Source organism: Dromaius novaehollandiae, chromosome 4 (assembly GCF_036370855.1).
Source record: "Dromaius novaehollandiae isolate bDroNov1 chromosome 4, bDroNov1.hap1, whole genome shotgun sequence".
In the NCBI taxonomy this organism is placed as follows: Eukaryota; Metazoa; Chordata; class Aves; order Casuariiformes; family Dromaiidae; genus Dromaius; species Dromaius novaehollandiae.
The window spans coordinates 75,890,647-75,902,981 of NC_088101.1; the positions used below are offsets into that span (position 1 = coordinate 75,890,647).

At 36.4% G+C, this 12,335-nt stretch overlaps 1 protein-coding gene across 7 annotated transcripts in view; it reads left to right on the forward strand.

Annotated features, from left to right (window-relative positions):
* SORCS2 (sortilin related VPS10 domain containing receptor 2) overlaps positions 1 to 12,335 on the forward strand; it is a 552,477-nt gene that overhangs the window by 467,177 nt on the left and 72,965 nt on the right. For all 7 annotated transcript variants that reach the window (XM_064511468.1, XM_064511470.1, XM_064511471.1 and 4 more), the window contains exons 10-11: positions 5,532 to 5,678; positions 7,058 to 7,160. In XM_064511468.1, coding sequence (XP_064367538.1) covers positions 5,532 to 5,678; positions 7,058 to 7,160 — 250 coding nt within the window. The remainder of the gene's footprint in view (positions 1 to 5,531; positions 5,679 to 7,057; positions 7,161 to 12,335) is intronic.

Here is a 12,335-nt window from a genome sequence, read left to right on the forward strand (position 1 = left end):
TTTTGGAATAGATTTACATTGTAAGTGGACAATTTTATTTGCTTACATTGAGAAGCCTACAGCTTTCAGATAGCTTGTAGGGTAAATAATTATTGCTCATCTTCCTGACTAGAATGTGATCATCTACTCATATCTAGAAGTAATGTATGATTTATTTACACTATACAAAACAGCTAATGGAGATAAGACATGCTGCAGTCCTTGGGGATGGGATATTTTTGGTCTAGTCTGGGATTTCTCTCTGAGCATTTTAATGCAAGTATCTCATATTTGGAAGATGAATCTTCAACACAACACAGAGACAATCCTCAGTGGATTTGAAAATTTCTCTTTCAACCAATGCATAGTTCTGCTTAAAATTTGCACTGTTGGTCTTCATTATCTTTTGCTGACCTCATTTCATCTTTTACTTATGCATCTGTTATAAAATCTTTTGCAGGCTTCCACCTGTCTGCATTCATTCACTTTTATATGCTTTATCTCTTTTGCGCTGTATTTCCTTTCTGATCTCGCTGCATATGTGAATGGGGAATAATTCCCCAAATGTGTGTCTTAAGGAAGAAAAGAAAAAGAAAGGTAGAGTACTAAATGACTATCCAAAAGGAGCATAGTCTCAAAATCTGTACCAAGTGCTGCCAGCATTAACCAGTCACAAATTTGACTCATATATTTGCAAAATGAGCATACCAGTGTAATACTTTTATATCTGATCCTGTTATGACTCCTTATACGGTAAGAGCTACACAAGTTACAGTAGTCATTTTTCATGCTTACTTTTTTCCCCTCAAACCACAAATCTTATATATTTAAATTTTAATTGCAAACTAATATTGTGTAGCTGATTTTTTTTGTATTTCTGTGGGGCCATCCGAACACTACGGCTTTGTACCAACCCGGATCAAGTGCTACCAGTTACTAAGAATAAACAGAACAATGCAGTAATTAATGTGCCACAGAATATACATTCATAACAGAAAAGCTATTTAGAAAAGAGGCTTATAGGGCACAAAGGTTTTTGTTAAAACATCAGGGAACCACTAACCGCTGAACTGTTTTAAAAAATAAGTGTTTCAAGAGCTAATCCAAAAATCCAAAGAAAGTCAAAGAAAAGACCCTTTTGAATTTCTTTGCGTTCATCTGTCTTAGGTAACTACTGGACTACTCAAACTAGCCAAACACTCCACAATGTTTAAAAATGTTCTTTTGCACAGCACCCTATTTGCTATGTGAATCTTCTCCCTTCTTTGTAGGAAGGTACTAATACCAGAATTTTATACTAGTGGACTGAGTCAGATTTGGTGCATTGGCATCACAACTGAATCCAAAAGGTAACTTTGACATGTAGGCTTTGTGATATTTACAGAAGGAGTCAGGTGCGAATTCAGATGGATCATAGGACAGTTGAACTAGAAAACGCTGCACAGGGTGGGGTGTTTTAAATCTGCCACTCTTAGGTCTTTCACACCTTTTTATATTAGTTATTATTTTTTATGATTTATATTAGGCTAATGCACCACTCCAAGCATCATAGTTCTGAACTTTCTCTAAAGATAGGTGCCTACAAACTTATTTCTAGCAGGAGTAATGCCTTTCATTCAAAATATAACTGCTAAAGGCAATACTGGCCAGCTTTCATCTTTTAAAGCAGCAGGAGGGTAGTTAACTGGGACACTGGAAGAAAAATTTTTCATGACCTTTCTGTGCCTGATGGGATTCAAACTCATACCTCCCATGTTCTGGAGATGAGAGGTTATCCTAGAACTTGTTTAGGGTATGGATAGGAGTGGGAATGGAGAACATTCTAAGCCTGATTCCCACTGAATGCTTAAATATTCATTAAACAAGAATGGGAGAAAAAGAGAGAGAAGATACAAATACTCATGATGCATCACTGAGTGTTTAGGCCATCTGAAATGAAGAGGGAAACTTCAGTTACAGTCCCTGATCTAATTATTGTTTAAATATTTAATATTGTGTGAACTCTGAAAAATATTTACACAGAAACTGAAGCCCAAGTCTACCTTTCCAAGTAAATGTTTGAACTGCTAGGCATTTGAGTCATATTCGTGGTTGTGCTGTCTCTGGAAGGTAAAATATGTAATAATTCCCCAGCAAGACAAAATTGCTTCGAAAGAAAAGCATACCGCTTCCTCATTTCTTACCTCCCCTTCCTTTTCTATCCTGCATTGCAAAGTAGTTTACTGCTGTAGTATTTTTGACTTGGAGATGATTCTGAGCTTCCATCATCCTGGACAAGTAGGCCAACCACACGTGTATGAGGTTTAAGGAAGAAGGAGGACTGTATGTCAGAACTGGGTAGTGAAAGGTGTTCACAAATCTATCTTGCAAACAAAGTAGGTAAAGTACCAACTCTGTGAGTTTTTCCAAGCATGAGCCTGCTTATGAATGTCAAGAATGATCTGGATATGCTCAAAATCAAGTCTTTAGACATGTAGGGAACTTTGATAGCAAGAATGCCCTGGGAGCCGAGTTCACAGGATAATGATTTTTGACTCTGGCACATGATGGAGGAATCGGGTATGACTAAGGTATTTACATCCTTGTACAGACTTTGTACATAGCTAGATTATTTAGGAAAATCTATTTTTGATAAGTAAATACATTTCAAAGTTCCAGGCTATCACTATAACTAACTGACTATTTGAATAAGAACTAATTGACCATTCAAATACAGAGAGTAACTGTGTAGCTTTTTTCAGTTCTTTTAAAAAAACATGTATTTATGAATAACAGATATCAAATCTATACCCTGCTAGTAGGTATGCTCTCTTTTCAGCCTGAGTGCAGACTTATGTTAAAATAGATGTCAAAGAGGGTTAATAACTGGTAGTCAGAAAAAAAGGAAACACTAAGTATTTCAGATAAAAAGTGATGATAAGTCCAAGACTGAATCATGTCAGTAAGGAGCAAATATTCCTGATCACTCAAAGAGCTGGCTATTTTGTGCATTTATTTGTAATAACTCGGTTTTGTTAAATATCAACACATCTGCAAACTGGAGAGCTATACTGTGCTAGAAATGGCCAAGTTGATATAATTTTTCAGGAATTTTTCAAATATTCAAGAAGCTTTGTAAATAGTCCCAAGGCAAACATGGGCACCATTTATAAACTCTGTAATATCACAGATATCATACCATGCTTTATATCATATATATCTTCTCTTAAGGAAACCTTCACATTTAATACAAGATCTTGTCTCATGCTGTTAGGTGGAATATTAAGACTTAAAGTAAATGTCAGAATTTACAATCTCGTAGCTATGAGGAAGGTATTACCATATTAACATTGGTTTCATGTCTTTGATTTTAGCAATTTTTTTTTTTTGTCAGAGAGGAAAAATATATATTGTCCTCCATGGGTGAGGCCCATGCACTTACTTTTACCTGTGTGACTCAAATAGAAGTCTGTACAAAATAGAACTTTAGAGGTCATTATAGGCAGAACTTTCCCCTCTTGAGTCAGTGCATTTGACCCAGGGAAGGTGATAGGTATCTTCTTGGCAAAATTATGGTCCTAAGTATTTCCTCATTCAAAAAATCCCAGGTCTTTGCCAATCACATTTTTTGGCTGACACTTCTTGTGGAAATGTCAGATTGTTGGACTGAACAGTTCCTAGGATATTTATGCATTTTAACTGACCAATTGCCTCTTAAACACATTATACTGATCATGCCAAGTACCAAAGAGCTGAGTATACTCTGATCCATAATAACTAGACAAATCTCTAGGGCCAGACCTTGACTGGTGTAAATTGGTATAGACTCATTCACTCAACTATACTTTTATAGCTTTCAGTATATACGTAAAACTATGTACTGCAGCTGTGTACTTTGTTTTGCTTTTTTCACATGTAAACGAAGGCAAAAGCCTGCTTTATGATTCAGAATAGCAGCAGGTATGGTGCAAATGAGAATTTTTTTAAGCATAGATATTACATTGAACAGCTTATAGTAAAAGAGACGTTATCCTCAAGGACAGCTATTGTATTGTTTTTGCCTCTGCAGTAGCACTAACAATAATGGAAGGCACAGAATACAAAATCATTAGGAAAAGTGAAAGCATGGGCCTGATTCTGTATTATCCCCTTTGGAGCAAAACTGGCATATAAGCCTGGTGTAATTCATTTCTTAGACGCAGGTTGCTCACAAACAAATGTTAAGATATTCTAGTATTCCTTTACGCCATAATGGGAGTCATCAGATGAAAGAACACCAAAAAGATTCATATGGATTTTTTGTTTTTGCAGTTCAGTTTTCTGTTTTTTTGTATTAAATAGAAAATAAATCCCTAGAACACCATTCAGTTTAGATACTGAGGCTGAGGTCAGGGATGATGTTAGAGCTAGAACTAAACATAATAAGGTGCAATTACTGCCAGGATGCTTCTACAATGATCCATATTAACTTTGACACTCTGATTTATAATAGCTTTCTAATACGGATCCTTTTGAAAACAACTACATGCACCCAAGAGAAGAGACTTCTCTTTCAGAGGTTAAGCAGGTGGAGGGGAGGCTAGGTGTGGAACCATTCTAAATGCCTGAGAGCATGAGTCAGACCTCAGTCATTCTTCTCCAGATGAGCTATTTGCATTTAACTACAAAAGGCAACCCTGCTTCCTAACTCAGTGTTATTTTAATAGATACTATATTATATTACATGATTTTAACCTGTTTGTGTACTATTTATATGTGGATCACATAAATTATACCCCTACAAAGATTGTGTTAAATAAATATCTACATTTTAAAAATGTATCAAAGGTAACAAATGTTGGTCTGTAGAGTTTTAAACTGGTTGATGCTCTCACCCTGGTTTAGGGAAAGCAAACATAAATAAAATAAAGGCAGTACTAAATTTAGTAACTAAAAACTGACAGTCAAATGGAAATTGCTAATAATAATAATATATTCAGTAGGATTTATAGGTTCAGAAAAAAAGTAGAGAAATTCTGTTTACCTAAATAAGCTACCCTTGACCATGGGAGGTGTATTAACGTTGGTGATACAAGGCCTGATCCCGTGTAGACCTGCATGCCTGTAAATGTGTTCACATGTGTAGACTCATGGACTTTAGTGTAAAAGTCAAGTTACAGTTATAAATTGCTGAAGTAATTTGTAGTATAACATTTTAAAGATACCCATGTTTAAAAAATGCAGAAATATAGTAAAAATTTTTGACAGGCAACACTATCATAATCTTTTGCATTTAGTTCAGCATGTGATTTGCTTAGACTTCTAACACTGAGAGAACTATATATCCTTTTAAATACACTTAGAAATAAAAAGCAGTTAGTAACCATTCTCCCCTTCCCCCCTTTTCCCTTTCCTATTCTCCTTTTCCCTTTCCTTTCCTTTTTTTTTTTTTTTTTTTTTTTTTAGTACCATTCATTCTCCTAGTGGAGAAACTACCTCAAGTGCACTGTTCAGAGCCACAAAAGAACAGCTAATAATCCTGCTGAAAAGATGTATGTGTACTAATCACTAACTGTCTCTCACTTATGCTTTAGGTCAGAGGTGTAAAAGGAGTCTTTTTGGCCAACCAGAAGATTGATGGGAAAGTTACAACTCTAATAACCTACAACAAAGGCCGTGACTGGGATTTTTTAAACCCTCCAGATATTGATATGAATGGCAAACCGACAAACTGCAAGCCTGTAAGTGGATCTTTTAATCTATCCTCTGTCTAAAGCGCACAAGAGTTATTTGTATGCTAGGATGTGCAGTAGTTTAGACAGCCTAAGAGCTTTGTGCTGAGTTTACCTGCTAAGCTGATAGACAAGTTTAGTTGCGCTACATGAACAGTGGTTTCACAAGCTGTTAGTCCAGTCACCTTTTAGAATGAGCGGTCATGACTGTCTATAGCACTGCATTCCTTATTTTAGAGCCTAATGTAACACAAGGAGGATATTTTTTTCTTGTATGTCAACCATAAAACCCAATTCAGAATAATCATAACAACAGTCATTTCTGTCTGGATATGAGGGGCACTTCATCAAGCTTAGAAATATCATAGCTTACAAATACCTTTTCTGTTTCCATCTTTCATATTTTTGTTCATCTTAAACCAAGATAACCCTGTTAAAGGGAATTTTTGACAGTTGCTTGGGAATAAACACCACATGGTTAATTCCATCAAAAAGTCTATTGTTTTTGTGAGATTATGTTATTTCAGTTTGTTTACATGTACCAGCTGCCCATAATATTTTCTTATTTGTCAGGCTGTACTGAAAACCCTCTGTTTTTCTCACCAAATCTCTGCTCCTGTGGACTCTGAGCTCCACATTGCTGGGCAAAGTAGATTCCCCCACTCCTGTCACTGCCAGAGATTTTATCCCTCTCCACATAGCAGAAATGGAAGGCTGGAGGTGGGATGCTCTTGGCTCCCTTTGGAAGAGTTCAAGACTGCAGTACATGGTTAAAGCCTGCGGGGCCTGATCCACTGCGATGGAACCAGCTCCCGGTCATTCCTGACATCCTGCTTCTGGCAAAGTTCATGGCCAGATTGCTGTAAATTTCAGTTGGAGCAGTAATGACTTTCAGGTGACACTGCAGAAAGGGCAGGAAGCTGATTAGTGAGGAGAGGTGATCAAATGCATCCAAAAGTCATTACAGTATTTTGCATATGACTCTCTTTTCTGGAAAAGAAATTTCAGTACAGTTTTTTTTTAAATCATCATTTTAGCTAGTAACTTGGAACAAATGAACATGCAGTACTTGTTGCTGTTACTCAGAGTTTCTAAGCACTTTTGTTGTCACAAGGACTTTTTGTACTGTAATTTCATGCTAACTTCTTTGAGTTTGCAGACCTTTTTGCTGAGACCACGGCTGACTAAAGGGACAGTACCAGAGATTCTTGTTAGCTCGCTTAGGTTAATGTTCCAATCTCGACTTTTGCTGCATGGGAAAAAGCCGTTCTCTTTCTCTAAAAAGACATACATCACTGAAGCTACTCTCTGATTGTGCTTTCATTATCATAATTAAAATCATAATTGTTACCAGGTTTTTTTATACTGTTTTCTTCTTACCCCACAAGCCTGATTGCTACCTTCACCTCCATCTCCGCTGGGCAGACAATCCATATGTGTCAGGAACAGTCCATACAAAGGATACTGCACCGGGGCTGATAATGGGGGCAGGTAAATGCATGATAGTATTTTTAAGACCTGAAATGTGGATGGTGTTCTTTGTAGAACTAGTCTTTTGAACGATAACATTGACCGTGTGCTAAACATTGCCAAAATATGGCTTTCCTACAGACTATTGCTTTAGGGGATAACCTGATCAAATGATTTAATTAAAAGGTAACTAAAGTCAGAGAGTTGCTTCTCCTAAGACAGATCTGTTACAGTTGCCTGGATACATTGTGCCTGGCTGTTGCATGTATATGTCCTTCCTCCATTAGTGTGGTATGAAGGAGTGACAGTGGCTGAATGACTTGTCCTACATTCTTTTTCTCTGAAGTGGACTGAAGGGTCTTGCCATCTCCAACATCATGAACAGCCCAGCAAATCCATCAAAAATAATGGAATAAATAATCACAAAATAATCTGATCTGAGCAATAGCAAAGCCTTTGGTCTTTAAGAGTAGATACAGATAATTGTCTTAGAATATTTGTTGATTCCTTTCTACCTAAAAAGAGATGAAGTAAAAGAGGCAAATATACTTGTGTGTTGGCAACAATGACAGTTGTGAGTTCTGCATTATAATGTATGTAGGAGGCCGTGTTACTGTTAAGTGAAATTTAATGAAGAAATTCCATTGCAATGCTGACCACTCATTATGAAAAAGATTCACACAAATCTGTTTTACTTTGTATGCTTCTAATTCATTTATTTTTTATTTAATTTTGTGTTTCTTCTTTTCAAAATTACTGAGATACCATGTCTTAACTGTTCTAAGAGCTTTTTCAGTGTACTTAAATTGCATTATTTTATTCTGATATTATAGATCATGTTTCGGTGAAATATACACATGCACTGCTTTTCTTTTCCTGAATATATATTCATTTTTATTTTTAATTATTAATGTGTTCTGCCTTCTCTTACACTAGTGTCTTATAAAAGGCTTTCTTATTTGAAAATTTACTGAGAAAATCAAGGCAAGCATATCTGGTGTTGAGAGAGAATGACATCTGCCATTACTTGCAGCAAGACTGGATTTGAAGTCTTCCTCTAGTGTGAATGGAGTTTAAATTACTTTACTGGAGGGAGGCATACCTGGTGAAATGCTGCTACATCTTTGTTGACAGGAGTGAGACTAAGAATCTACAAAGTACCTTTGTCGATACATTTCTGTGAGCTATCTAAGTAGGTGTTTAACTCACATTTTATGTATTCCAGTGTTTAAGAAAATAACTTCCATTGCAAAGAATATTCTTATTCCACAAAAGTACTCCAAAGCTATGCTATTCTAATGTAGGTTCTTATTTTTCCCTCATATGATATTTGAATGCCTTTTAGTAGCAAATTAAGCAATGTAGTTTAATTTATGAATCTGTTACTTCTATTTCATTTTTTTCTATGCTTACACTATTCTGATGTGGTTAATTGATGGTTTTTGAGATTTGTTTGTTTTCATTTGGTTGGGGTTTTTTGTGACTACACTGTCCTCTGAGATGATGTCAGGGATGGCAGGTCGTGGAAGAGTACCTTGCACTTAATTCCTTCCTATAGTGGAGAGAGTTTTTATCATTGTGACATTGTCTCACCAGGCCTGGTAGGTAAACTCGTCAACAGCTTTCCTCAACATGAACATTAGGCGGCCTTTTTGATGATATCCAGATATATCAATATATATCTGCTTATATATAACTGCTATATTGAACTGCTATATTGAATTGGACTGCTATATTGAATTCAACTTGATTGTGGGGTCAACCTATAATGGAATTGACATGGTAGAGGGGCACAACCACTCATATCCAGCCAGGCTAAAAAGCCCAATAACACAGTATATCCTTCCTCTGGTAGAAGGTCATGTGTATGCAACTAGAGCGCTATGGTCTTATTTTGGAGTCTTTCTAAAAACTCTAAAGAGCAACTGCATGCCCCTTGCAAATAGAAGAACTGAGTCAACTTGGATTTTGACTTGCATTTATATTATTTGGATGCTCAGGTCATCTAGATTCAGTGCACATATTCAGTCTTATCTGGCAAAACTCAAATGCTTATGACCTTACACTTCTTATCAGAAATACTTTACACACAAGGAACTTGAATTTCCTTTGGCCTGATCCTCCAAACTGATGATCGTATGCAAATCAACAGAAGTACTGATTTCTTAACACATGCAGAAATCAGATCATTTGAGCCATTTCACACACTATTGGAACTTTACTGTTGTGATTTAGTAAGAGCACATCTTCTGCAATGACAGAAGATGATAAAAATCCATGTATGTCAGTTGATCTCAGTGTGACCGTGAACCATCAATGTGTTATGCTGTGAAAAATGGAAATGTAATCTGAGGGTGAGGTAGGTAAATAATTGCCAGCAAAGAGAGCAAATTATTAATACTCTGGCAAAAGAGTATAGTGAAACCACATTAGTAACAATTCGTACAATTCCGGTCGTCAGTTTTCAAGAACAAGGAAGAGATGCGAAGAAGGTCTACTTGGAAGTTGCTGGAAATAGAGATTCTATTTACAAGAAGAACCTTGGGAGCTGTGAAAAACAAAGGCCAATAAAAAAATACCATTTTTTCCTGAAAGTACAACCATGAGGTGGAAACAAATGGCAGTAAAAAGATTTTTAACTAAGGTATGGTGTAAACAAGAAAAGAACTGGAAATTGCAGAACAGTTTCTAACTGTAAGAGCAATGAAGTTCATCCTCTTACTGAGAGCAGTGTGGTTATTAATCAAGCAAATAAATAAATCATCTCTTTAACATGGAGTTTAGCCACTTTATAAAGAGATTATATAACACAGTTGTTTGTGATAATAGAGAACCTAACCTGTGACTTACAGTATTTTTGGTAATATACTTGCAAATCAGAGCACTGAGAATATTGAAAATTATTTTCATTTAAAAGAATAATTAAATGTAGAATAGCATTAATGCCTAGAGCATTTGGAAAGATGCAATAATAGGATTTTAAAATTGCATCTTTTTAAACTCACATTTAGGAATGAAAATTCCACTCTATTAAAGTTGCATAAATAGTTCTGAAGAATGCATATTTTTAGCTTATAAATATATATAAATTGTGCAGACAGAACATTAAATTTTATAGCTGCACATTAAAGTGTTCTTTGAAATTACTAGTTTGCTCCCTTTAAGGAATGTTACAGTATTTTGCATTTACATTTCATTTTAATCTTGGCAACAGCTTCTTTTTTTCACAGCATAAGCTATGAAATGTGTGTCAATTGATGTGAAATTTTTACTATAAATTCGTGAACGGCTTCTCTATGGAAAATGTTAAAAGAAGTGTATATTTTTCAGGTGTTAGTTTACTGTGATTCTCTGCTTAATCTCCAGTCCAGATGGCAAATCAAGCAAGCAGTGAGTGTTGCATGCTAGCATGAATTGAGGAAGGAGTTCAGTTTCCTGTTTGTCATATCTGGCCCAAATATGTTGTATACATTGTGATAAATTTATGTCTTCTTTCACAAAAGTAGCGTGCCATGATGCCACTACAAGAAAGGATGAAGGAGCAGGGAGTTGATAGAACATTTCCCAGTGCACTTCGGAGTGAAGATACTACCACTCTCTAAGATTTTTCTCATGTCAACATGTTCCCAGATTCTGATAGTGTGAGTCACTCCCTCAGTCCACAGCTAAACACATCTTCAGTTTGCTGAGCAAAAGTTGTCTGTCTGGGACATTTAAACACAAATTCTTTGTATGCTTGTTCTACACTGTGACTTTTAGTTTATGAACCACAAGTTTTTAGCTTATTATTCATTGCCTGGAAAGATGGTATAACTGTGTTAATTAACAGTGATCTAGGAAAGTTATATATTTCTTTTTGGAGTTGATACCTGCCTGTGTGCTAAATTTAACTGACCAGAAAAGACTCCATGTTTGAAGGATTATCAAAATGTTACATATGGGGAGTATTTCCTCTCACAGTAAATATGTCTAATATCACATATAAAAATATTAGAAAATGCAGTGAGCAAGTAGTTAAAATGTGTAAATGAGTAGTAAATTGTAAATGAAAGTAATCTGCCACATTTGTGTCACACAGTAGGAACTTGCCACAGTACCTGAGCAATGACAAACTTTAAATTAGCTAAGATGTCCCAGCCTCTTTTGAGATCTGGGGGATCTTTAAGTGTTTTACACAGCCATACCACTTTTCCAGAAAGCTTAGCTGGCCATTAATCATCATTCAGTACATCATTTTTTTCAGATCCCTATGTCTCCAACTTCTGAACTGGTACATGCAAACTTGGGAATAGCCTGGAGAAATATGTTGAAGAGTAGCTATTGTTCCTGTATTCTAGTTTTCAGGAGAGTGTGTCGTCCTCCCCCCCCCCCCCCCCCCCCAAAAAAAAATGAAACACTGTAATTTTACCCTGTTACCTTAAAATTAGCCTTAACTCAAGAGAAGTAAAGTGAAAGCAAAAGAGAGGGTATCCCTGTATCCCAAAGCACAGTTCGAAAAGGTTTATAAGAATTCAGGTAACAGAAAAGAAAGAAAACTGTGCTTAATTCCCTGTCCAAAATTAAATCCAAAATATTTCCTTTTGTTTCCTGAATTTAACTTGCAGGGTGTTAGTAATCTCCCATAATAAGGTAACAGCATAAGAAGGGCCCATACTGGTTCAGATCAAGAGTCCATCTAGTGCAGTATCCTGGCTCTGATGATGGTCCAGACTTTTTGGGGAAGCATTTAAGAACAGTACAAGCGTGTGTTATATCCCTGATTGTGGTTTGGGAGAGAGCACACACACATAGGACTGTTTCTGAGAAGTAGTATGGACGAGAGTGCATCACAGCTAGGTCTCTTAACCTACACAGTTCAATCAAACTAGTCCAGCAGGCTTTGTATCCTCAGACAGATCTGTTATGAGTTGGGGCATGTCGCATACATCCTCAGTTTTATGCTATGAAAACACCATTTTTATGGCCTACAGCATAACCTTCATGATATTTTAGGTAATTTGAGAAAAACCCTCACAAAAATACAGCTTATGGTAATGGCAGCACCACTTGGGGGCTGCAGGAGACCCAGGGTCATGTGCTATGTGGTACGAGCATGGTCAGGACCTTCCTATCGACCTCAGGGCTGGAGGACACTCTCTAGCCTTCCCTTATTTATTGTGTGCATGTAGCTTCCATGTATTTGAGACAAAAGCTGAG